Source organism: Periplaneta americana, chromosome 15, assembly GCF_040183065.1.
Source record: "Periplaneta americana isolate PAMFEO1 chromosome 15, P.americana_PAMFEO1_priV1, whole genome shotgun sequence".
Lineage (NCBI taxonomy): Eukaryota > Metazoa > Arthropoda > Insecta > Blattodea > Blattidae > Periplaneta > Periplaneta americana.
The window spans coordinates 71,202,357-71,229,757 of record NC_091131.1 but is presented as its reverse complement, the minus strand read 5'-3'; the positions used below and the strand labels follow the sequence as shown (position 1 = coordinate 71,229,757).

The window sequence follows — 27,401 nt, the reverse complement described above, 5'->3', positions numbered from 1 at the left end:
TGACTTAATTTATCACACTGAACTGACCTAGTCGATTGATTGGGAGCGACTAACTTGGCTGGACTGTGTGAACCGACTTAATTGTCTGGACTGACTGCCAGAGCTAACTTAATTTGCTGGACGAACTGAGTGAACTGCCTTAATTGGCTGGAAGTATTGACTGAACTGACTTAATTTGTTAGACTGAACTGACTTAATTGGCTGAGTTGAATGACTGTCAAGTGTTCTATATGAGAATTTATTGCCAGCCAAGTGTTTGATCTACTATTTCTTCTCTTTTGAGACATTTTAATGTCAGAATCTTGTGAAGCTGGCATCTGAAGCATAAGATGCTATCCATTATTTTTCCCATTACTAACTGATTGTATTGTATTGTATTTATTAACATTCCATGGTATTCATACATGCTTACAGCTAGAATATGGAACAAGTCAAAAAACTTAATACTATTATAAAATCTTAATTTATAGTCACAGTCTAGATGAAATATATACACACGAGATTTACAATATAGTCTACTAGTACAACACATAGTTTTAGTATCAATTTCATGAAGTGTTATTGAATGTCATATATTCACCTACAGAATAGAAGGCGTGAGAAATTAGGTACTTCTTTAATTTGGCCCTAAATAATTTTATGTTTTGAGTTTCATTTTTTATATCGATAGGGAGGCTATTAAAAATGTTTACTGCCATATAACGCACTCCTTTTTGATAGCACGATAGACTTGCCGATGGAGTATGAAAGTAATTTTTTTTACGTGTATTTATGCTATGAACTGTTGAATTAGTTATAAAGTTTTCACGATTACATACGAGGAAGACTATTAATGAAAAGATATACTGACAAGCCATGGGCATTATTTGTAGTTTTTTGATTATTATTATTATTATTATTATTATTATTATTATTATTATTATTTTACGACGCTGTATCAACATCTAGGTTATTTAGCGTCTGAATGATATGAAGGTGATAATGCCGGTGAAATGAGTCCGGGGTCCAGCACCGAAAGTTACCCAGCATTTGCTCGTATTGGGTTGAGGGAAAACCCCGGAAAAAACCTCAACCAGGTAACTTGCCCCGACCGGGATTCGAACCCGGGCCACCTGGTTTCGCAGCCAGACACGCTGACCGTTACTCCACAGGTGTGGACTAGTTTTTTGAAAATAGTCCTACACGACTCCCTAGATTTCGCACCTACTATTATTCTAATTACTCTTTTTTGTAATAGAAATATACTGTTACTATCTGTGGAATTTCCCCAGAATATTATTCCAAAACTCATTACCGAGTGGAAGTATGCAGTGGATGATAAGCAATTTTCTGCATTATGTTCTCTGTGGTTTTTCTCAGAATAAGTTTAGAATCTCAAAGGAAATTAATCATGGCCACAATATCCCTTATTCGAAAATTCATGATCATACGATGATGTGAAATACACGTTGCAGTTGAAAGAGTGATTAAATTAAACGATAAATAAAGATATAACTTAAAGCATAAACATATCAGTCCCTGTTATTTAACATTTCATGCAGATAAAGATATGAAAGTACCTATTCCACAGGTAGAGGGCAGTATTGTGCACTCGCTCAAAGAAAGTCATGTGGCTCGAGCACGGGAGATAGTTATCTGGAAAATAGGAGGGGTTGTTAGGACTGCCCACTGCAGCAAGGGTGGCTGCAGTGATTCCAACTGAGCGAATTCCAATAACAGGCGGTGACCCCACGTGATGCACTAGGCCGTAGTAACACTGGTAGCGACTGAGTTCAAGGAATACGAGGTCGAAGCTCCTCTGGGTATTTGGATGAGATCTAGAATAAGGATAACGCATTTAATTTCATTTGTCATGCGCTATTAGACACACTATCGATTTTCGATGTCATTTTACTCTTTGTCTCTTCAGACCGATCGTAACAATACAAACGACGTGCATTCTCCTAGAAAGAAAAAAAACAATGCTAATATTTCTGTTGACATCTCTTCTACAGTTATAGAGCGTTCCGTCCTACCTACTGCTTTATAAATCCTTCCCAAATTTATATCCAAGCAACTTAATAGTAGACCTAGCGGTATTGACCTCTTATTTAGATAATCTCACAACAGAATTAAGCTGTCTGGATCTTTTCCAGCGCTTCCTAGCCGGATAAACAATATTTATTTATTTGCTATATTTTATTTATTTAGGTCATAAAGCCTTCTCTTCCACCCAACCAGTATTAGAACAATATCAAATATAAAAGTGGCAGAAATACAATTAATAAAGTCGTACGCATGCTGTCATCTTGCGTAATCTACTTGCAAATGAATAAGCGACGAGCTTAATGTAATAAAACAAAAAAATATCCTATATATTCACGCAATCATTGGGATTCTATGAATCTCATGTCACTTTTTAAATCACTTGGTTACATGAGTACTGATAGTGTCGAAATCAATTCACTCAATCGATTGAAAAAGAAACGTGTTCTGGCTCGTCTAGAAAAATTACTTTATTGCACACCAATTTAAATCTATTGCTATTTTTATTTAACTGGATTAAAATACTTGTAAAACTTCTCATTGGTATTGCTGAAAATCTGTCCTTATTCTCAAATAAAGTAAATTTAATATTTGTATGCTATTATGCTTTCATTATATAAAAATCAAGTATTGTTTCAAATATGTTACTAAATGAGTAATTCTACAGAAAACACTGAATACTTACTTTAAAAATTCCTGTATTTGAGGCGACCCCAGTTGCATACTGCATGCAATTCCGACATAGAAAGAAAACCTGAGAATTGCACCAAATGCAGTCACCTCCTGGTAATCAGTGAAATTGTACTTCTGTCGCACATAGTCGTACATAAAAGACATGTCCACGTCGGTGTAGTTTTCCATAGGTTCCTGGAAGACATCCATATCATTATTAACACTTTCAAAAGTGTTTGGGAAAGTTACATATAAAACACATTACATCATTATTTGGAATCCAATAATATATATTAGTTTCAGAGCAGTTTATAATTTCAGAAAACAATAATAGATAGAGACTTCAGCTTAGGTTGGTGGATGAAGTACTGAAGTCTTTAAATTCGCAATTGGATATCTTGTGATTTAACTGAAGTATTTGACTGTGTAAATCACAATATATTGACAACAACTTAAATATTTATGATGCTAAAAATGAGATCTTCGGTTGACTTACATCTTACTTATCAATTAAGACCGTTTTCTTAGTACAACATTTATTTATATATTCATTCATTTATTTATTTATTTATTTATTTATTTGTTTATTTATTCTGGTGTAGTTAAGGCCATCAGGCCTTCTCTTCCACAACACCAGGAATACAAATACAATAATAGAGATAAACAGAAAAAAACACTATATACAAAGTAAAGCTACACAAGAAATAGAGAGAGAGAAAAAAAAACACTATAAACAAAGTAAAGCCACACAAAAATATACACAGGTTGCAGTCACACAAACTTTAAATGAGTGATTAAGTATCATAATTAATTCTATCCTAACTAATTAACTAACATAAACAAGAAACTTGGAATTTTAATCTAGATTAAAAAAGAAAAAGAAAAAAAACACAAATCAATACTTCTAGCAATACCTAAAAAACATTAAATAAGACAAAATTTTCCAATTTAATTTTGAATTGTGATAAAGTCCGGCAGTTCCTGACATCATTAGGTAACGAATTCCAGAGGCGAGGTATTTCTAGAGTATAGGAAGATGAATATAAAGACGTTCTATGATGAGGGATAGAAAGAAGTGCTTGATGTCGGTTTCGAAGAGTTGTAAGAAATTGAAAGCGCGATAACAGATAATTCGGAGTAGAAGTATGCATGATTCTAAAGAGTGAATGTATTGTTCTTCGTTCCTTCAGACGCGCCCATGAAAGTAACTGGAGGGAAGGTGTTATATGATCAAATTTACGAGTATTGCAGATGAATCGTATGCACACATTATGAACACGTTGTAGTCTCTCAGCTAAGAGTGAACTTACATTAGTTAGCAAGGAATCGCAATAATCAAAATGGGGCATTACAAGCGTCTGAATAAGATTCTTTTTTAGACTAAGTGGTGGAAATTCTTTCATATGAAAAAAGGAGTGAAGTTGAGAAAATATCTTTTTGCAGATATTTTCTCAACTTCACTCTCATTGGAATGAGTATAAGTGTACATGGGGTATAGGCTACATTACGTCACGTGACAGTAGCATCATGTATTACAGGCGCTATGTTCAGTTCAAGTTTGTCGAGTACGGCGAAGTTCGATATTCGCTCTGCAGAAGAAGGTTTGTCGTGTTTGTTTCACTTTGTTATAAAACCATTCGCTGCCCTTCACTCATGTTTTAACGGCGAATTTCAGCACATATCTTGCGATTGGTTTTTCATAAGAAATAAGACAAAGTTTTTAATGTCTTGGTTGCCTCTCTTACTTACGAACATTGCAGGACACCAGTAGACACCCTGCTCACAAATACAAGTAACGTGCATTATAGGGTCACTCTAAAACAGGTTCCTTTGATTGAATACCACTGCTCTACCAAAAGATTATGCTTGCCGATTTCAGGGGACTTACTCAACGTGTTATATCTAAGTAGGTTAACAATGACTTTCTACTAAATCGACGGAGCAGTGTATTCATCAAACAGAAAACAAAATGTGTAGGTAAATGTACTAAATAGTCACAAAATTACTCACTCAGAATTTATAAATATTAAACATGAAGTTCCCCAGGAATCAATTTTAGATGTGGTATTGTTTTTAGTTTGAGTAAATGGTTTAGACAATTTTTATCCTAGATAATCTTATTTGGAAATGATCCAAGTGTGATTACCTCAAGGAAACAACATAATCATTACACTTGTAATACAGTGTTTAATCGTACGAAAATTATTTTGTACAAGTAAACTAACGCAATGTTCATAAAACCAATGTAACTAAATTTAGTACACATAATAATGCTCAATTTTTATACAATATCAGACGCAGTGGAACTGATCAAAAATAATCTATAAGCACAAGGTTTCTTGGTTTGGAGTTGAATAATCACTTGAACTGGAAAACATAGACCTAGAGAATATATTATCCTTAAATCGATATCTTTCTGTTATGCATTATGATCCTCTTCTATTCGCAATATAAACACGCTTAAAATGGTATACTTTGTATAGGCTTCTTTTTATTCTATAATGAAATGGATTAATATATCTGGAGCAACTCATCTGAAGCTAAACACATTTTTGTTTCAAAACACATAAAAGTATTATATCCTCTAATGGCAGAACAGACCAATTAGTGGCCTATACTTTATGGATGATGATGATGATGATGATGATGATGATGATACTGCTCATATTTGTTTAGTTCAACTGTTATTTCGGAACTGCTGTGTGTACAACGAGAACACTTTTTCCTACACATCGCATCTTAAGAGGTTAGGTACAACTTACAGCAGTAAAATTTTTTTGAAATATCCAACTTTTTTTCCCCATTGCTGTATCTTGTACAATAACGAAAATTTGTACGTATAAAACACTGTCCTTCTGCTATATGAAAAAAATATTTTTACGATTTAAAAAAATTACTTTATATATATATATATTTATTTATATTTCCTTATTTACATTTTTATATAGCTCAACTGATGAATTGCACATGCTTGTATAGTGCATTAATTGTATATTGCATATTTTGATTAGCTTAAGTTATTGAATTGTTTATGCTTGTAAATAAAATTGAATTAATCTGCTTGCTAAGCATTATACATTTTTATAGCTAAAGTTACTGAATTGTTTAAGCTTGTAAATGAATTAATCTGCATATTGTGTATTATAATTATATTTTTCTATAGCTCAACTCGTGAAACTACTTGCTATGTAATGTATATTTATGTAGAGCCATCAGAGTAGCTCAGTCGGGAGATTTGCTTGCCTGCTGATACGGAGTTGCGTTCGGGCTTGGGTTAGATTCTCGCTTGGATTGATTACCTGATTGGTTTTTTTTTTTTTTTCGAGGTTTTCCCCAACATTAAGGCAAATTTCAGGTGTTCTATGGCAAATTTCTCGGCCTCACCTCATTTCGCTAAGAAACTGTATAACTCTTGATTGTAGGGGAAACCCGGGCAAAGCGGATAAGCTAAGAACAAACAATGCCACAGGCTATATTTTGGTGCTGACGAAATAAAATCTTCATGGCATTGGTTGTGACACATGTTGTTCACATATATAAAAAAACAGCAATTCGTTTCTCGTACTTACGGACAGTGATATGATTTCAGAAAGAAAATATAGTTAATTATTCGCTTTGCCCGGGTACACAGGCAAAGCGAATAATTAATCCGGGCAAAGTGAATATCCCTATAACATTTTCACATTTCTATTTAATTTTTATTCATCGATAATAAAATTAAATCAACACATAAACACGATGTTAATGAGTTATATTAGACGATAGAATATGTTATTTACAGCCCATTACAGCACGTTAGATTAGTACAAAATACAAATTTGAACAAGTCGACGTTTCACTAGCACTGAAGACTTGGATTTCTTATGCTTTTGCTCCTGCCCATAAGTTACTTCTCTTTCAACGTTTTTTAATCTGTATAGATGTAAGAACTTCAGAGCGCTGACATTTTCTTCGTTGAACTCTTATCTTTCGAGCATTCACTTTTGGCACTGGTCTAAATCAAAACAACTGACTTGGATTCTCTTGCTGACGATGTTGAGGGTTTTGGTGTAACCGGAACTGAAAATCTGTGTGTAATTGATGTATTGAATATTCCTTCAATCTCTGAAGATGCTGACATCACAGAGGTGGTTGATTCTGAGTGAGCATTAACTGTTTCTTCAGCCGCTGAAGAAGCTGGCACCGCAGAATTTGTTAAATTTGAGCCAGCTGTCGTTTCGCTGATTTCTATCTCAAGTGGGCTATCTGTAAGTTGATCTGGAGCAAAATCGTCATCAACAAACACGTTATGGTTGTATGGCCAGATAGCAGAACCAATGATTGGAAGATTTTATTTCTTCAAGTGCTTTCTTCATGGCTTCTTCAGACCATTTGGCTTATTCCATCTTCCTCTTGAAAAATTAAACCATCTGAAAACGCATTACGAACTTTTTAAGTAAAAACTAAGATCAGTGTTACTGATTTATAATTTAATTAGTGTGACTTAATGCCTCCACTATGTAAAATGATCTAACACGTTTTATTACAATAGACAAATACATACAAAAATACAGCTAACACTTATATAGTTAAATAAAGGTGGCAGAGGAAAGCGGATCAGTTATCCACTTTGCCCTATTTACTTTGGCCGCAGACGCCAGTTCACTTTTCATTTAAGGTTATACAAACATAAACGTCAATAATCTTCTTCGTAAGTACGGCACTTTAGAAGTAATCGTATCGCCTATATATAACTATCACATAACAAAAAGTTTCTGCAGTATTGTGTGTTGTACATATGTTTCTCTTACCTTGAAATATTTTAAGAAAACAGTCAATTTTCTTCAAACACACGCTGACTTCTTCTCTTACTAGCTAGAATGACGACGAGTCAGTTCCAGCAGCAAAATCTGGTTAGGATTCTTCCCCAACATGGCAGAAAGCGCTACCCGTTGGCGTTTCTAAGAAATATGCATTATTCGCTTTGTCCGGGTTACTCGTTTTGCCCGGGTCTCCCCTAGGCCTACCACATCTGAAAGTTTCAATGCTAATGTAAGATCTATGGAACACAATAAATTAAATGAAAAAAATTGCTACTTTTAGCCTATAGGAAAAATGTGAGTTATCTCCGACGACCAGCTGTAATGAGTTTTCAATCATTTTAAAGACGCTATGCCAGTCCTATAAGTACGGTACTCAGTAGCCTCGTTTCAAGTACTTTCAATGGGTCCGTGCTGATAACCGTCACATGGTGACCACGCGACACCAAGGCCTTCATGATGGTTTGGAAGACGAGTTGGTGGCTGAATGAGGGTCCTGGGAATATACCCAGAATTCTCGCTGCGTCACTGCACAGCAGAACTGTCGTCAGACAACATATCCATTTATATTCCATTTTTAACTGCAAACAAAAAAAAAAAAAAAACATTTGCCTCATATTATCCCAAACAAACTAACGTAAGCTTGTCCATGAATACCAAGTTTGGCACAACTCCCAACTCTTGCGATTATGTTCGCAGCCTTCGCCATTTGAAATATAAGGGAAGATAATCGATTATTTAAGATTCGTTTGAAATTAAATTCGCACTTGCATATACGATTATTTTGACGTAGAATTATTTCTTCGTATTCTGCACGGTATTCCGCCAACCTCCGGGTAATGATGTCCAAAATAAAGTGTTACTACGCGACCAAGGCGGGAACCGTTTTGTTTGGTGGCGCAGCTATTCGTCCAGGTAAATAACGGGCTTTTGTTCGCCTCTCTCGTTATTTTTTATATAACGCAAATAAGCTGCGCGCTTAGGTACTATATCAGAGCGTTCTATTAGATATTTCCTCTTATCTTTACATATTTTGAATGCAAATCCCATGGATAGTATGAGTTTTCGTAAAGTTTCCTTGTGCCCTTTAAAACCTATCTATCTATCTCTCTCTCTCTCTCTCTCTCTCTCTCTCTCTCTCTCTAACAAAATTTATGCAGCTTGTCTAATGTTGGAAGCTCTTTGTAGAGACTATAATTTTATGGACTTCTCTTTTTATGATACATTTGTCCACGTCGTCTAATTCAACCTTATTTGCAGGAGGTCGTCTAACTTTGTTTGGTGTCGATATTTCTACACTCTTGTCCTCACATTCTTTACCTTCCTTTCTAATCCTACTAATTGTTTCCTTATTTACCTTCACAATAGCTGCAGCACGCTGTTACCTTCGATAGAGGTAGGAATAAACCAATTGCCTTTTCCTCATCATAAAACGCTTCGCGCTTGGCTACGAAACACACGTCTTTCTACACGCGGCATTATTGAAAAGCTAGATATTGGTTGTGACGACACTCCAGTAGTCAACATACGCAGAGAGCACGGAGTTCCTCATTCTGCCACGACGGGCCCTGCCTTGGTCGCGTAGTACCAATAACATAACTTTTGGACAAATAAACATAGCGAAACGTACAGTATACCACCATGTAGACAAAGGCGTCCCATAACATTATCACAGTCTACTATATACAGTCGCGAAGCTCAATATGTAGTAAAAATTCAAACATGGGTAGTTGCCCACCACTAGGATCGCTACTATCGCCTCATCATCGCAGATCTCTCTCCTAGCAGACGACAAAATATGTTACAATTTCGTTGTCGTGTTATTTTGGAAAAATTAACACCTTCCTTCCATTATTGAAATATTAAATGCATAAAGTTAATTTATTATTTTAATGAAGTATATTAAATTCCACCATAAACTCGGAGATACCTGCAAGAAATAAGTAATATAATTTTTGTTTGTGCAAAACGAACTGAAATTTACTATAATAGCTTCACTCATTCAAGATTATAGCGATAATTAACTATGAAACCAATAAATATTAATTTGCATTTCCCTTTACAACAATAATAATGGAAATATGAATTAATGGAGTAACTTACGCGTACCGGTACTTGTAGTGCAGGCTTGCGTAGTTAACAAAGTGGGATGAGGTTAAGCAATAATAATCACACCAGAATTGGAAATAAAACGTGATCAATAAATTTTATTGTAACAGACTTTTTCTACGTCTCTAGTAAAGCAACAGATAAAAAATAACAACAAAATTAACAGCTGTAATTAAAAACATATCCTTTGAAAAAATAGGCCTAAGCAATAATAATCCCACCAGAATTGAAAATAAAACGTGATCAATAAATTTCATTAAAACAAACTTAATTTTTCTACGTCTTTACTAAAATAACACATAAAAATAATAACAAAATTAATAGCTACAATTAAAAATATATCCTCTGAAAAAAAGTAGACCTAACCTTTATTTCTCTGGAAATTTAGCAGCCTAAGTGACAGAATTTTAACCGGTATCTAATGTCCTTTCGGTTAGACTGAAACATTTCATTGTGAAATTTAAGGATATGATGTATTCTAACAGGCACAAAGAACTTCAAAATCAAGAGTTTTGTTTCTGCACAGCAATTCTTTCGGAAATCGGACAAAGGATAACTCTGGCCTCTTTCTCTTACTGTTGCTACAATTTATAGCACTACAAATGTCTCCTCCTTGTCCCATATTATTATTCCAATTTTATTATATTTTAGCCATTAACATTTTCATTACAACCAATAACGAACATTTTACAAGTATCAATGTGAAATACGCAACGAGCTAGCATTCGACAGAAATACGACACAGTCCAAAGTCGACCATGGACCATCTATTGTTTCTAGTTGCTAACCGCTTGGAGCGCTTTATCACGAGATTTGCAAAAAAAACACCTCAAGCTTCGCGACTGTATATAGTAGACTGTGACATTATCATCCGCATGAAACCGGTTGGACACTCAAGGCCAGCAAGACGAGTGGGGGGGGGGGAAACAAGCCTCGAAATCTACGTTCCTACGGCCTTTTATGCAGCGACATCCAAAATTAGTCCCAGTTTACAACAAATTTTTCGCTATGGTTCACTCCGTATCGTGCGTGTCTATCATCACTTTAATATTACAGAACTCGCGATTACAAATCAAACGGAATTTTCCTCCAAACAATAACATTGTATCGTCTGCGTAGGAATACAGTACGCCTTTATGGTTTTGTAAATCGTTACTGAGATTAAAGTTTCTATGTCGTGAAATTTTAGGTTCACTATTTACGGATAACTAGAGCAGAGCGTCTTGTATATCATCGAATTATCTTACAAATGTTGAAGTGTTATCTATTATGACTAGACCAAGGAACTTTATACGCTAAAAATCCTGAGAATATGCATGGAAGTATGCAGTAAAAACTGCTGAAATATTCGCTTCAAATTGAAAAATATGCAGTAAAACACACACTTCAGAGATTTAATTCGTTTAATAATATGATATAAATGAAAATGACTTAAAATAATTATCATCAAGCCATCATCATTTTATTATAGGCCTAATATATATTTTTTTCTATAAATGCATTAATTACTCATTTTACATAGGCCTACATCTCTAACTTTTCAACTTTTTTTTTAACTTTCTTTGCTTTTCACGTAATTATTATGGCAGTAAACAACCAGGTTCTCTACTGTGAAACTTCTCTTACCTGTCGCAATTAGTTCAATCCCCGAGAACGATCTCTGGGCATCACATGATATGACTGATGCATACTTGTAAGCAGAAATGTTCCAAATTTCAATGATTCACATTTTCCACTGAGAATGTCATCAATTTGGAACATTTCTTTATTTTCAGGATTATTCTCTAAACACACGCTTACATTTTGCAGGCACTGCATTACCTTGTGATCCAGAAACTGATTCCAGCAGTAGTTTCATGACGTCAACAATACGTGACTTCATTGTGTCTCTAAATACATTCATTTTTGTTTCGAAAAAATCACAGTAAAAGTCTGAATGATATTTAGGCGACGTGTATTTTCGCCCTGGCTCATGAAACATTACACTTCCACGACTAGTAGGCCTATGCACACAGAGCTAACCAAATTTATACACTAGGGAGAAGTATACATTGTCGCAGCAATTTTATGCCCTCAACAGTAGGCTAATTAACTAATTATTGGTTTAATTTCTCGCATAATTTTTATTTTTCTTGGAAATTATTCTCATGTTTAACAGAGAAAAAAATGAAATTAGATAATAAATGAGGGAAAACAAGAAAGAATGTTAATTTATGCATTTAAATATGAGAAATAAAAATAGATATGCATTTAAAAGGAAAAACCTTTGAAATATGCATATAGGCTCTATGCAAAATAAAGTTGGCTTCATTCGAACATAAAAACCATAATCGGCAAAGATTCACTTTCATTTTTTCAATTTGCCAAACTAATAAAAACAAGCAATTGCATGAAGTCCCGCGGTCTAATGATGACTATCTCCTGAATTAAGATTTTGATTCAAATAATATAGAATATCTTACCACCCAGTAAGGCAGAGAGACAAAATACAGTACATAATACTGTAGATAGACTTCAAACTGACCTTCCCTTACGCCGGACGTGATGAACTGGCTGTGGCAGTGAGCACTGATTGAGAATGAACCTCGGGAACTAAAATATGCAATACCAATACCTCCCACTCCGTTTGTTGGAGAAATAAAAACTTATTTCGAGATATATGACGGTACATTAAGAAAAAGTGTCAAGGAGAACATAAAGAGGTAATTTATCGTCACTGAAGCAGAAAGTTATTGTTAAATTGACGTAAACACACCGAATTTCATAATTTTCACTCGACAAGTTGAGACTAGATTTCTTTTTTGTATCGGCTATTCAACGACGCTGATATCGAGATGTTATTTTGGCAAGATGAACCCGACAATTCGCCATGGGAAGGACTTGCTGTTTTCGATGACATTTTTAATTTTCTTGTAAAATGAACAAATTTTCATACTCATTGTTCAAAATATCAGTAATTTCGTAAAAAACATGTTCTATTAACATAACACAACGTAATGTCATACAGAAGCTTCAATTAGCAATAATCTTAAAACATGGTACTCTATTTACAATTTTCAAGACAAAATAGAGTTATTTATTGCGCCAAATGGAGGTCTATAACTTTCAAGTGTTTATTTAGTTTAGTTTCATAGAAAATTTTGAATTAAAACATTTTAGTACATAAAACACCTTATATCACGTTTATTTTATAAAATTAGAATAGTTACTGGATAAATTACACAAAAGTTTTTTTTTTTTTTTTTTTTTTTTTTTTTTTGCAAAAAGCTTGTTGTATTCCTTTTGTCATAGCAAGGAAAAAAGTGCTGTAACGTAACTTTTAACGGTTACGGTCGTGTATTGTACAACATTTTATGGTATTTTGAATCTTATATCTTAAGTGAAAATAAATCAATACAGTAATTGTATTTTGTGCGAGATCGTGCGTATTTGCTTGGTTTCCGCACAAAACCAATCCGCGGTAAGTCTAAAATTCCACATTCAGTATTCCCAACCTAACACACATAACAATTTCCCTCTTCTTACCGCTTAAGTGACATATTCATTTTACTGCTTTAGGCTTTTAACATATTATTTTTAGAGACGTTCAATACAGTAATAATTATAAATTGGAAACTTACCACTGCAATTTCACCTAAATTGCACTGTTAATTATTGTTTTTAAATATTTGCAAAAATTAAGTAAACTCTACAACTCCACTAAAGTTACTGCATTCGTGATGCAAGTAACATTTAGGAAGCCGTGAAAAAATCAACAAGATTCCAGATTCATCATAGACTGGGGGAAAAAAAAGACAGACGTATATCACGGCCTGCTGGCGTATAGTAAACACAGAAAACATTTTAAAGCAACAATGTTGAAGATAGATATTTTTGTTTTGCAAATTTGCCGTCATTGAACAGAAACCAAGATGGAGATTTCATTGCAACTAATTAGAAATTCCTGTTTCAGGTATGTAATAAACGATCTTCGCACAAAATAATGTACGATACACGAGCGGTATGTTTTTTTTCAATTCTCGGAAATTAAAAAAGCTCAACTACGTTTCGCTTTTTCAAACTTTTCCTCGAACATGAAAACTTCAACATACCACTCTTGTAACGCATATTACTATTGCATGTTGTTGAACAGAAATTATTGAGAATTTGTAGATAAAACAACAATTGAGAAACGCCGTCATAATCGGTTACTATGGTAGGAAAATAAAACAAAAGTGTTTACTACAAAATATGGTTTTGTCTGAGATTAATGTAGAAATGAATTGCATAATAATAATAATAATAATAATAATAATAATAATAATAATAATAATAATAATAATAATAATAATAATAAACTGCCCCCCATTGAGGGTAGTCCTTACGGACTCAGTATATCCTCAAAAAAAATTATTATACATATGTAAACATAGATATTAAATTTTAAAGAAGGGCAACAAAGAAAAGGGCGTGAAAAATTACAATTGCTATTAATGTGGCACCATGTGATTAATTAGGATTTGGCAGGATTTTTTTAACATAATTATCACAATGTCATCCCTCAGAGATGTAGGCAGAGCAAACTGCTGTCGAAATTCTTCGAAAAAAGCTGGTATAGTCCCTCGAGCACCTCTGAGCAAGCCGAATACCTCAACGTGAATTAAGGCATATTTCAGCTTGAAATAGTTGACTGTAGGCTCATAGATCAACTTCTTCTCAAGGTGGACCTCGGCTGACTGATGACATTCTACTTCAAAACGTATCGTGGGGTCCACAGTGATGCCCTGTTTAGTGTCAGCATTGTACGCTAAAATAACTACTCGTCTCGTTGACCCATTTTCAGCTAGACAGGAGATTTCTTCTTCTACTATCCAGCCCTTATTTATTAATGCGGCAGCAATTTTGGATCTTACAAGATGATGTCTAGAGTTCCTCAAGAGCAATCCCTGTTCACAGAATCCCAAGACGTGTGCTAAAGTTCCAATCTCCGGGCAACGAAATATTGGTAGAAGCAGAACAAGCAAGCCAGGAAAATCACGAGATCGATATTATAAGGAGCTGTCACTATTTAATGAATGGCGAAAAAAGAAGGCGGTGAGTGAGATGTTAAATGAAACTGTTGTGTAGCCTATTAAGTGTAAAATGAAAGGTGCTAGCCCGTTGCATGGATGCACTTCTGTTAAATAATGTTTACGATTCAAAATACCATAAAATAACATTTATAACCTTATCATGAGATCAGTATCACTGCCATTGTCTTCCTTCTAGTGCCTACGGCCTCGAACGGTCTTTCGACATATTTTAAGTGTTTTGCAGTCTTAGGAAATCTCTTTCGTTCAAATATAGAAGGCGGCATAGATGCATTATAGGGGCCAATCTCCTTATTGGTTGAATGGTATGATTGCTACTATCGATATATGTATTGTTGTTATAATCGACATAAAATATGTTGCCAACTTCTAAATTAACAGTCAGTTTTATATTGTTGACTGTAGCCTACTTCAAAATGGAAATAACGATTTTTTTCGAATAAGAAGATGATAATTACATACAAAAATTGTAAAAAAAAATGCTAATCTCTATCCTATTTTCATGATTAACCAACGCCGTTTTAGAAAAGTTGGATAAAAAATTAAAAAATTTGTTCTTATTTTCGTTGATTTTTTTTCTTCTGCATAGTAATAGTAAAATATATTTTCTCCGGACCAAAAATATAGTACAAAGTGACTAAAATTACATCAGTAGTAAGAAACTGTTTATTTTTTATTTAATTGTTTTATTTGGTAGTATTTAATGCTTATCGAATATCGAATGCTAAAAACGCTACTCGAACGATTGCTTCCGCTGACCTTTTTTTTTTGCGTATAATGTGTGATGGGTGGCCCCTGTATTGCATCTGTTTCTAGAAAGCTAGGACTTCAGACAAATATATAACAAGACTAAGATCGCATGAAACGAAGATAGAACTCCACTTCTATAAGGGGAATACAACGCAGGTTTGTTATGTATAACAAGACTAACTAACACCAACCCAAAGTGGAAGAGAAAGCATAAAATTTACTTTAAACATTTCGTGAGAACTGTACGACTTTGCAATCTTTAGTTTTCCCAGATCTTATTTTGATTTTCTGTTTCTGAAGATTAACAATGCAGCCTCTAGTGGACTTTTTGTGCCTTACCGCTCCTGTGGTAGGTATATTTTGTTTAAATTCGAACAATCGCGATTTAAAGAAATCGTGTCCCAGCTGTGTAGTACTCTCTGTCAAGTCAGCCTGCACCTCTTAAGGTTCCGGTGGAGTTCCATCATAGTGCTGATCCGTCCCTGAAAGCGTACTATACCCCTTTAGACTAATGTCACCTCTACGCCAATAATAATACTACATATCGCCGCACCTTTTTGGTGAACACGATTTAAATTATAGCCTACGTAACTAGTGTTAAAATGGAGAGTGACGGTAAAATTATGAAAGAAACTGGAAGAATTCCGAGAAATCTTGGCTTTCTCCACCACAGATACGACTTTATCGAACTCTAGTATCTTAAGCTACCAAGGCTATAATCCAGTTGCTTTCATCGGAAGATGAACCTTTTCCCATGTTAGTGTGGAGAGAAGTTAAAACTCTATTTCTGTATGGAGAATATAAAAAGACCCGCTACCAATTGGCCAAAACGGAAGTCTAAGGCAATTTATTTTAAACATTTTCAGAGAATTGTACGACGTTGCGATCTCCACCTGTTTTAAGAAGCACTGCTCTCAAGAAACGTGACCTAATGTGTTGATTTAACTTCGCATGTCACCACGTATTGTAAGAGCTGTTAAAATTTTATGACCCGAATATGTTCGAAGCTAAGCTAATGGCTGCGTTTTCGACTTTTACAGCTCCTCTATCACTTCCACTAGGTGAACTTTAGCTACATCTGTACCCATAGCAACTACAGCAGTGACCCAAATGACAGAAGTATACAAACAAAATAAAAACCTGAAATATGTTGAACATTCAATAGCTGCATTACTCAGAAAACACTTTAACCACTATAGCCTGAATACATACGCAAAATAATATACTAAAATATGTTCCAAAATTAACTAATATATGCACTATAAACTGGTCGGTTGGTGTAAGGGACGCTAAGGCTAGACTAAAAGGGCCGTGACGCCAAAGATGAAGGGGAATAATAAAATAATATACACTTATAAGACAAGCCTCCCATGAGTACGACACAATCTGGGCAACAACTCTGTCGGTAAGTCGTCTATATATCGGCTTCACATGGGTGAATGACGAATAGTCAAGTACCCGCCATTAGTAAAAACAAAGTTTCGTATCATTTTATTGTAATGACACTTTTCAATGGACCAACCATGACCTATTTATGCAATACGTATGAAAAAAAATAGACTGAAATTTCCCTACAGCAAATTTCAATAGCAGTCTCTGAAGAATTATTCACAAAGTGAAATCATTATTTCTATTGTTTTGTGAGCTACTGAAGGGATACCTTATTCGTGCGTTATGTTTGTACGTAGCGTATGTATGTATGTATGTATGTATATGTACGTTTTATTGTCATAAAAGTTGTTGTACAATTTGGATATCATTCGTTAATGGTGATTCTGTTAAATTTCTGCTTTCCAGGAAGAAATCCATCCTTAGCAACATTTTTACTACCATTTCTATATACCCTACACTGTGCACTATTTATTCATAACAATATATTATATATTATACATACATACATACATACATACATACATACATACATACATACATACATACATACATACATACATATTCACACAATATGCCTATACATACATTTTCCTTATTCCTTCAATTTTCTTCTGTTTACTCTTCTATATAATTTCCCACAGGCCCTACGCTATTTCCAGATTTAGTTCTACTACTGGCCAGTGTTGTCAGGTATCGTAGAGGGAAATTTCCCGAAAACGGGAAATCCATATTCCTAGAGGGAGAAGGAAATTTTTATAGAAAACGGAAAAGCACAGACCTTCTATTATTCCACATTTTTTAAAATTATAAATAAAATATAAAAACAGTTTTTTACTTTTCTCTAGCCACTTCACTATGCTGTGCTAGATGCAATGCATGGTCAAGGAATGTGATTTCTGTGTGAGCGTCGCGTGTTGGGGGTGGATGTCATACGACGGGGCAGGACTTCTGGAACACATCCATGGGCGGTTTACGGCAGAAGTCTACGAACACATTTTGGCAAATGTAATGATCCCTTCCGCCCGAGAACGATATCCAGAAGGAACACTTTTCTTCCAGCAGGATAATTACCCGGTACACACCGCCAACCGGATTCAAGGATGGTTTACGAGGAGGCCTGATGTCGACCTGTTGACTGGCCTCCAAAATCACCAGATATGAATCCGATTGAAAATTTGTGGGCTACAGTCGATCGGATCCTACGCTCTAATTGGGCAGAACAACCACCCGTTCGGACAGCTGACGAATTGTGGGACAGAGTTCTAGATGCGTGGGAGGAGGTGGCCATGAATTTAGACCTGTTCCATAATCTTGTGGACTCCATGCCGCGCAGAATGAGGGCAGTTGTTGACGCAGGTGGTTTGTGGACGAGGTACTAGTTCCCACCACAGGGCTTTTTTTGTTAATATATTAACAAATTGTTTGTTTTTGTTTATTTAATGATTTATTTATATTTGATATGGGTTCGGTTCTTTTTGTTTATATAGGCCAGGTCTCGCCTATTAATAGACCACAGGTGATTGTAAATAATATTTTTACAAAGCAGGCATAACAAAGTATATGAATAAATGCCATTTCACATTTAAACTAATAAATTAATTAAAAACTAAAATAAAAAAAATAATTTTAGCGTACCGGGAGACGAAATCACAATCTCTGGTACGGATGTCATATATCTTACCACTGGGCCAAACATAGCTCGTGAGGTTAAGTATATTGTAGATGGATGACTTTCAATGAAGAGTCACTACAGCAATGTCTTGAAGTGCAGTGCGTTTACATGAGTGAACCGCGCGATAGAACTCAGCATTTCTATCGACCAAGAGTCGGCCCATTCTTTTTGCCGTTAAGTGTCCAGTTATCTTTACGTATTCATAATATGTATTCTACTGTGTGCAATCTTCAATTGAAGATATGCTGCTGCTCTTATCAGCTGACAATGGAGATCCTGAACTTACAATACATTTACAATACCTCAAAAAATAGGCATAGACTTTATTTATTTATTTATTTATTTATTTATTTATTTATTATTTTTATTTTACTTCCACCAATAGGGGCTGCCATTGCAAACAAAGTATACAAAGAAACAATAGAAAATATAAAAAGAAGAGAAATTTTGGACATTCATGCGAAGCTTGTTGCCTATGTACTCGTGGAATCCCATCAAAACTCAGTCCATTTTTTTTAATAAAGTACTTCGTTCGAGTCTCTCGCAATGGAAACTGCGATGCAGGGTGAACCAGTAGAACATCATCGATGGTGGTAGGCACGGATTCTCAAGAACTATACGGCCTTGAAGTTGTTTCTGAATACCATTCGTAGATAGGTCTACAAATAGTTTATAAAATATATTTACATTCTGTTGTCAGAAGTCTTGCGATATAGATACAGCGTAGGACACGCGAATTCATTAATTATTTCCCAAATAGAAGACATTCTATTTTAGTTTTTATAATATGGAAATTATACCTAACAATGTAATAGTTTGTCTGCCGCAATTTCGACCGCTTAAAATTTAACCGCAATAACCATTACTAATAAAACTTACGTAACATTGCTGATTACTCCACAGAAAGGCATCTGAGTCTTGGGTATTATCAACAGAGATCTCAAAAAAAAAGTAAGTTACTTTTCAAAAATTCATTACGACCTTCACTGGTGCAACAAGAAAGTTATATTAGTATTAGGTTATGGGACTACGTATATATACTGTATTGTAACTTTAACGTTCTCTCAGTGTTCTGAACTTGTCTGCTTCGAAGTCGAGGAGTTTAAAAACCACGTTAGTGAAGACGGCTGAAAAATCTCCAGTTGAAGAGGTAATAATTAATAACGTTACAAAGACAAATTGAAATATTTTACTTTTCATCTCGAGTCCCTCGCAAATAAAATAAATTCAAGGATTGCAGTCATCAATGTTTATCCACTTTAATTATGTAATGTGGACTTTACATCACCACCTAATAAAAATGTTGTAAAGGTATTCATTACGCAACTAGTTAGGTAATGATACTTATATTACGCAATTAGTTAGATAATGATACTGCTATTACCTAACTGGTTGCGTAATATCAACCACACAAATTAAATTAAATGAAATTGATTTCGTTCATTATAAACATAAACAGCAATGTGTTCACCATTTGTTATATTAAATACATTGTTACTAATTCCTGCAGTTGACGGTGCTACAGAAGACTGAATAATATCTTCAATATCTGAATCCTCGTCTCAACTCATTTTAACAATGTTTATTTCTCCTAGTACTGCTGTTCTTCTGTTATAAACAAAAGCCTATCGTGTTCAAAACTAATAAAACAAACACAAACGAATCGCATCTCGCAGGAAGAAACTAATAATAATATAATCGCCTCTCCACAAAAGACATGTTCAAAACAAATAAAAATAATACAATTACTTTTATTAAAAATATTTCTTTTATCAAAGTGGATAAAAAGTTATACAACTGTACTTATCCTTAACTTCATATTACAATAATCGACTGGTTATCAAATTCGGCCTGCGGCCTCGTTTGACAACTTTCCAATCTTTTATTGGAATACTAAACGTTATGGTATTCATATCGTAAATAACTATTATGTTGGTTAATATCGCCATGAAATATTTATATAGAGTTATAACTCTACAAATTTTCAAGCTTTTGTTTTTAGTTGGTTATTTAACGACGCTGTATCAACTATTAGGTTATTTAGCGTCGATGAGATTGGTGATAGCGAGATGATATTTGGCGAGATGAGGCCGAGGATTCGCCATAGATTACCTTGCATTCACATTACGGTTGGGGAAAACCTCGGAAAAAACCCAACCAGGTAATCAGCCCAAGCGGGGATCGAACCCGCGCCCGAACGCAACTTCAGACCGGCAGGCAAGTGCCTTAACCGACTGAGCCACGCCGGTGGCTTTTCAAGCTAGTAAATGCTTCACTTCATTGTCTCCTAAAGAGTCGAAGTTTTTTGGTAAGATAAGTAAAATTCCAATCGTTTCAAATTAGTTTACATGTAATGAGAAAGTAAGTACTCCCTCCGTTCTAAAATGTGGTATAGTAACAAACAAAACAAGTTTGATTATTGCGCATGCGTGCACGAAATGTTTCGCGGTGTGGTATTCTGTTCAGTAGTGAAAGGACTATCAGTTGCGAATGATTCTAATCATCCGTAGTGCATCAAATTATATTTAAATAGTTCATTATGAACAGAAATCAAATAGGCACCTGCTGTGGTGTTCCTGTTGCAGGAAATGTAACACCAACCCAGTCAATTTTGAATAGAACATCTAAGGCACAACAGTCTTATAAAAACGGGTTGTAATTTATTGCAGTTTTTATGTTAATTTGTCTCTCTCAAAACAATGTTTGTTTTTCCTTTAATTAATTTGACATCACACAGAATTAAATGTACCTCATTTTTATGTTTTTATTATGTTAATTTATCAAACAAATAAGTACCTAGAAGATATATTGAAGTAATATTATATTACTGAGAACTTCAACAAATCTATGCCATATTTTGGAACAGAATTAATAAAACCGTTCTATTCCATATTTTGGAACAATTAATGAAATCTTTCTATACCGTATTTTGGAACAGAGGGGGTATGTATGTGTGTATATTTGCGCGTGTAGACGCGCCATCTGCGTATGTGACAACAATTATAACCTATTAATTTTTTTCAGTTTTATGTCGTCATAATTTTTTCAGAGAATAGTAAAATGGCTGACACAACAGACACAAGAAAGAGTGGCATCGACCTCAGTATTAATAAACATATATTAAGGTGAGACATAAATTTTTTTTTTCTAATTAGCCTACACTTTTTACGTGTTACTTGTCGTCGATAACGGTTTTTTGTTGTGTAGTATACTAGACACTCGCTAATCCGGCTTTCAGTAATCCGGTCTCTCAAATATTCGGCCTCCTCCTAGTGCACTTCTTATCACTTCTACTGTAATAGTTTACTGGGAAATTTAAACACAGCTGCCATGTGTTACTTTGTATTACGTATACCAGTGGCGGCCGGTGAGACATTCTGGTGGTGGTGCCAAAAATGTAAGAAGGTTGCACGCAAATCACCAAGTGAAAGGTGATAATCACAGCTCATGTTTACATTATGTTAAATAAAACAAATTAATTAAGCGAGCTATTTTACCAGGTGTGCAGTTAATAATGCAACTAGTAGGCCTATATGAAACCAAAAACAGCAATAAACGCTTTTCTAACTTAAAAATATGCTTATATAAAATTTATCATTTGAATGTTAAGAGAGGAATTTAACTAATCACTAACATCTTTAAATTTCAAGCAATGTACTCACCAAAGTGCCAATCCAACGCCGAGAGAGAGACATCTGCATCTGGATTAAAAAGAACGGTACTGGAAATCCATTCGTCGTTCCTTTTTGTTGGCAAACAAGTCTATCACTTTTGCATTGAAACCTTCAATCTTGCATACGAAAGATTTTTCGCACGATAACATTCCTAAAGCACTCAATCTTTCTTCCTTCATAGTGTTTCTAAGAAATAATGTGGTTATTCTTTTCAGCATAGAAAAGCATCGCTCAGCTTCAGAAGTGGAGATGGGCATTGTAATTAACAATTTCAAAATTTTGATTGTCTCCTCGAAAGTATCACATATTTCATCTTCTAGAATTAAGGAAAGAAATGGAAAATATAAATAACTTTTAGAACTCGTAAAGTTGCTGGCAAAAACACACGAAATGAACGGTGATACAGACAATAAATGAAAACGTTTACACTTCACTTAAACAGACCTATGAATCCAAGGCAGCAGCTTGAATAACACATGTTCATGTCCTGCATAAATCTCATATATCGTTAACAAAATCATCAATACTAGCAACAGTGTAACGATATTTAGTTGCCGCGAAATAAAACAAATATCACACTAAATTAACTAATAGTGTTACATAATATGAGGAAATACGTAGTTGTCTTTCTAAAAATAACCATGACTGACTTTCTCTGCATTCGATACAGTTAAATGAATAGTAATTTGTACTTTCAAATCCAAGTTGTGTGCATTAGTTTTGAATTGGTAACATTGCATTAAGATTTGGCGCCGAACTTTTCGTGTAAGTCTGCTCTTGAGACAACGGTTTCCTGCCAAACTTTTCCAACAAACCCTGCCATCTAGCGGAATTTCTGGATTACTGCGCTCTAGCGGGCGGAATTTTAACTACTGAGTCAAATTGAACTCGGCTCAGTCTCCGCCATAAGAACCGCATATGAACTAAACCAGTAGCCTTTTGTACAGTGTTATATGGGCTTACCCGGTGCCACAGAGAACTGGCTCCAACGTTCGAAAAAACACTGCAAGAGTGCGTCCCGATCTGTGCGCGCGCTCGTTCAAATGAAATTGGAATAAAATACGTAGAAATAAATTATTACAACTATTTTTTAGGGTATTATTTTTTGTTTCTTTCATTGGTGGTGCCATGGCACACTGGCACTGCCCCAAAAGCCGCCCCTGACGTATACGTATATTTATCCAGCTAAATTAAAGCAGACGCTTGTACAGACTCTTATTATGCCTTATTCCGATTATTGTGACGCTTTATTCAGTGATCTCAAGGTGGATTTATCCCAGAAACTGCAACGTGTTCATAATGCGTGTGTTCGTTTCATTTATCATGTCCGCTACTACGATAACATTTCGCCTTCTTTCGGGAAATTATTGTGGCTCAGGTTAAATGTGAGGAGAAAGTTGCATTCCCTTTCTCTCTTACACCGAATTTTGCACACCTCTACTCCCTCTTACTTATCTGTCCGATTCCACAGTCTTTCTCAGTATTATAACTTAAGTACTCGGTCACAATATGATAACACGCTAGAAATACCACTCCACACATCATCTCTTCATTCTTCATCTTTTCACTGTTGCTACTTCTCGTCACTGGAATTCTCTGCCGCCTGAAGTCAAGGGCTGCCGAACTTTAATTTCTTTTAAATGTAAATTAGAAAAATATCTTATGATGAGTTGCCAGATCTAACGCGTTGCAAATATTTAATGCAATATGTTCCACTGTATTTATTTTTATTTTTTTGTTTCTTATTTTTATTGTGTAATCATGTAAATCGTGTTTATTTATCACTTAACACCAGTATGTACACCACAGCGTTGTTTTTTATTATTAATCTATTTTTATTGTGTGTATTTTATTCAATTGTCGGTTTCTGGTTTAATTATGTGAATTCTACTTACTTACTTATAATCTAATACTAATATGTATACTAATGTGTTTATTTTTATGTTTACTGTGTACATTTTTTATTGAATTATCGGCTTCTGTTTTTTTGTGATTCGTATTTGATTCTAATAACATTAATATGTATTCCACTATGTTTATTTTTATTTTATGATGTAAATTTTATGTAACTACCTCTTTTGATCTCATTATGTACTTAAATTGTATCAGTATGTAATTACTTAATTCCGATCCAGTTGTATGTTCAACTATGTAAGCAAGTTTTAATCCTGATTGAAGAGAAGGCCTTACGGCTTAACTCTGCCAGGTTAAATAAAGCCATTATTATTATTATTATTATTATTATTATTATTATTATTATTATTATTATTATTATTATATACGTATACACGCTCCGGCCACGCGTGGAATGTTCTAGTTTCCATTTAGAAGTGTAAGTGGAGTAGTTGGGGCAACTTATAACCAGAGGTAAGAATTTCGTACCGAAACTGTTAAGTTGTGTGAGCTTGGACTAGGCCTATATATCCACCGAATGAATAGTAGTAACGCAGCTCTCACCGTCAGCAAACCAGCAAACATACATGAACAGTCGGGTAATAACCAAACTCGTCTTTGTATTTTAGAATAAGAAACAAAGTAGACAAATAATATTGTAAAAAAAAAGACATTTGGCAATTTATTAGAATCTTCGTAATTTTAGATATAAAATCATTTACCCATAGACAAAAGAAGCAAATAGAAATATTTGAAATGTGGACATGGAGAAGAAGGAACGTGTCAAGTGGACAAACAGAATAAGAAACGAAGCTCTGTTGGAAAGAGTGGGTGAAGAAAGAATGATGCAGAAACTGATCAGGAAGAGGAAAAGGAATCGATTTTTCACTGGCTGAGAAGAAACTGCCTACTGAAGGATGCACTGGAAGGAATGGTGAACGGCATAAGAGTTCGAGGCAGAAAAAGATATCAGATGATAGACATTAAGATAGGTCTATATGGATCATATGAAGAGACAAAGAGGAAGGCACAAAATAGGAAACATTGGAGAAAGCTGGATTTTCAGTGAAGACCTGCCCTTAGGTAGAACACTGAAGGAATGAAATATTACAACAATAACAAACAAAATACATATACGAGTGATTATATGTATCTAGCCTTATTACAATTAATAAAAATGTGCATTTTCAGTTTATCGAAAGAGATACTTTTGTATGTTCTGAAAAAAAATATTTGCACTCTGAAAATGTTCTTTCTGCGTCACAAGACGTAACTGGAGAAAATCTGAAAAAAAAAAATATATATATATATATATATATATGTATGTATGTATGTGTGTGCATGTATGTATGTATGTATTTATTAACACTACAATTGGGTATACACCCGGTGGCAGTGATATATAATATACAATTACATGAAATAAAATAAAATAAACCTAAATGAAATAAAATAAAATAAACGTAAATCTATAAATAGTAGATGCAATAAACCTAGGATTATAATTAAAAACTATTCTATAATAATGCCTACGATAAGCAAAAGTAAATCTAACTTATAAGTACTTCTGTTTCATTCAACTATTACCAATTTAAATAATTACATATCACCTTAATTAATTACATATCAACTTAATTACATATCATCTTAATTAATTACATATCACCTTAATTTATTTACATATCAACTAAATTACATATCATCTTAATTAATTATATATCAACTTAATTATTTTACATATCTACTTAATAATTACATATCAACTTAATTAATTATATATCAATTCAATTAAGTACATGACACAACTTAAATAATTACACTGCACCTCCAATTACATTTTCAGTCTAATCTTCTCAACCTTTCCTTAAATGTATTGATTTTAAGAGGACCACCCTGAAAGATTGCCGCAGGTAAGCTATTCCAGTCTACTATTGTGCGGTTAACAAAAGAAAATTTTGCCACGTCCGTTCTTTGTTTTCTACATTTAAACTTCCTAATATGATCAGCCCTTCCTAAGTATGATGGTGTTGCTAATCTAGCATTGATATCGGTCCAGGCTTTGTGTCCCATTTGTGCCTTAAACAATGCGGTGAGTCTGGTTTTTCGTCGCCTTGATTTGAGAAGTTCCCACCCTAAGTCTTTTACTATCTCCTCACCATGTCCCTTCCCCATTTTGACATATTTTGCTGCCTTGCGTTGGACCTTTTCTACTGAATCGATTGGTTTTGTCTGTACGGATCCCAACCTACTGCTCCATATTCCATAATTGGGCGAACAAGGGTTTTGTACGCTAAGGCTGCGGCCACAGTGGAAGCGTCGAACGGCGGTAGTCGGTAGGCGGTACCGCTGTCGAAAAATTGAGGAGTGGGGAGGAAAGAGCGTTGGTGTGGCCATATAGCGCAGAGTTGGTGAGCGGCGCGGCGCGGCGCGGCATGGAGATGAGATCATGACGGTGTTTGCTTTTAGGCAATTCTTATCTAGAAGGAACAGCTTAAAATAGGAATAGAAAAGAATTTTATGTTCATCCATTTAATAAGAGATGTGAAACTCTGAGAATTTCATCGTTTGTATGGAGAATTAGGGACGTATCCAGATAGATATTTTGAGTATACTCGCATGCCTATTACAACTTTCGACTATTTTCTAAATAAAAATAAGGAGCGACTACAGAAGCAAGCCATCAAATTTCGGAGAATTATCACTATTGCACAATGGGTAATCATTATATTAAGATGCAATTATTTTAAGTTAAAGACACAGGATCATGCATTCTTCGAACAATGATGCGGGTAGGCTATACTGCATATAAATTAAATTAAATAAAAATAGTCCTACGAATCCTTAAATTTTTGTGTTGATGGAATTAAGTCTCATTCATTACGAATAATTGCATGGGCTGCATCTTACATGGCAAAAAAAACACATGTTTATACTTACGAAAATTTAACATTAGAAATGAGCAGTTTTCAATATTTTTCATTTTTTCATTTTGATTTATTGTATTTAAAACTTCTTACAATAGTTTGCTGTGCAAATTTTAATTTTTCCACTGCACTTATAATTATTACTTTTCATATGCGGCAAAAGAGACATTAAAAATTGTGCTCCGTACCACTGAAAATATACTCTCTTGACGTTGCTTTATTAACAGGATATCGAACTACTCTAGTTTCAGCATCAATTATTTTTTATATTATTGTATATATAAGGTCGTATTTTAAATAACCAATTATTGATAAATAGATTTAACATAAATATATTTTTATATAAGTGATATATATATATATATATATATATATATATATATATATTTAAATAATTTAGATTCATATTCGAGCCCTTGGCT

At 34.4% G+C, this 27,401-nt stretch overlaps 1 protein-coding gene across 2 annotated transcripts in view; it reads right to left on the bottom strand.

Annotated features, from left to right (window-relative positions):
* Nucleotides 1–27,401, bottom strand: part of LOC138715119 (UDP-glycosyltransferase UGT5-like) — a 167,918-nt gene that overhangs the window by 18,071 nt on the left and 122,446 nt on the right. Inside the window, exons 1-3 of one of the 2 annotated variants that reach the window (XM_069847648.1) lie at nucleotides 7,895–8,067; nucleotides 2,711–2,892; nucleotides 1,560–1,817 (exon numbers count right to left, since the gene is read on the bottom strand). In XM_069847648.1, coding sequence (XP_069703749.1) covers nucleotides 1,560–1,817; nucleotides 2,711–2,892; nucleotides 7,895–7,954 — 500 coding nt within the window. In that variant the 5' untranslated portion in view covers nucleotides 7,955–8,067. Of the gene's footprint in view, nucleotides 1–1,559; nucleotides 1,818–2,710; nucleotides 2,893–7,894; nucleotides 8,068–27,401 lie in introns of those variants that run through there. The other variant, XM_069847649.1, reaches the window with a different exon arrangement.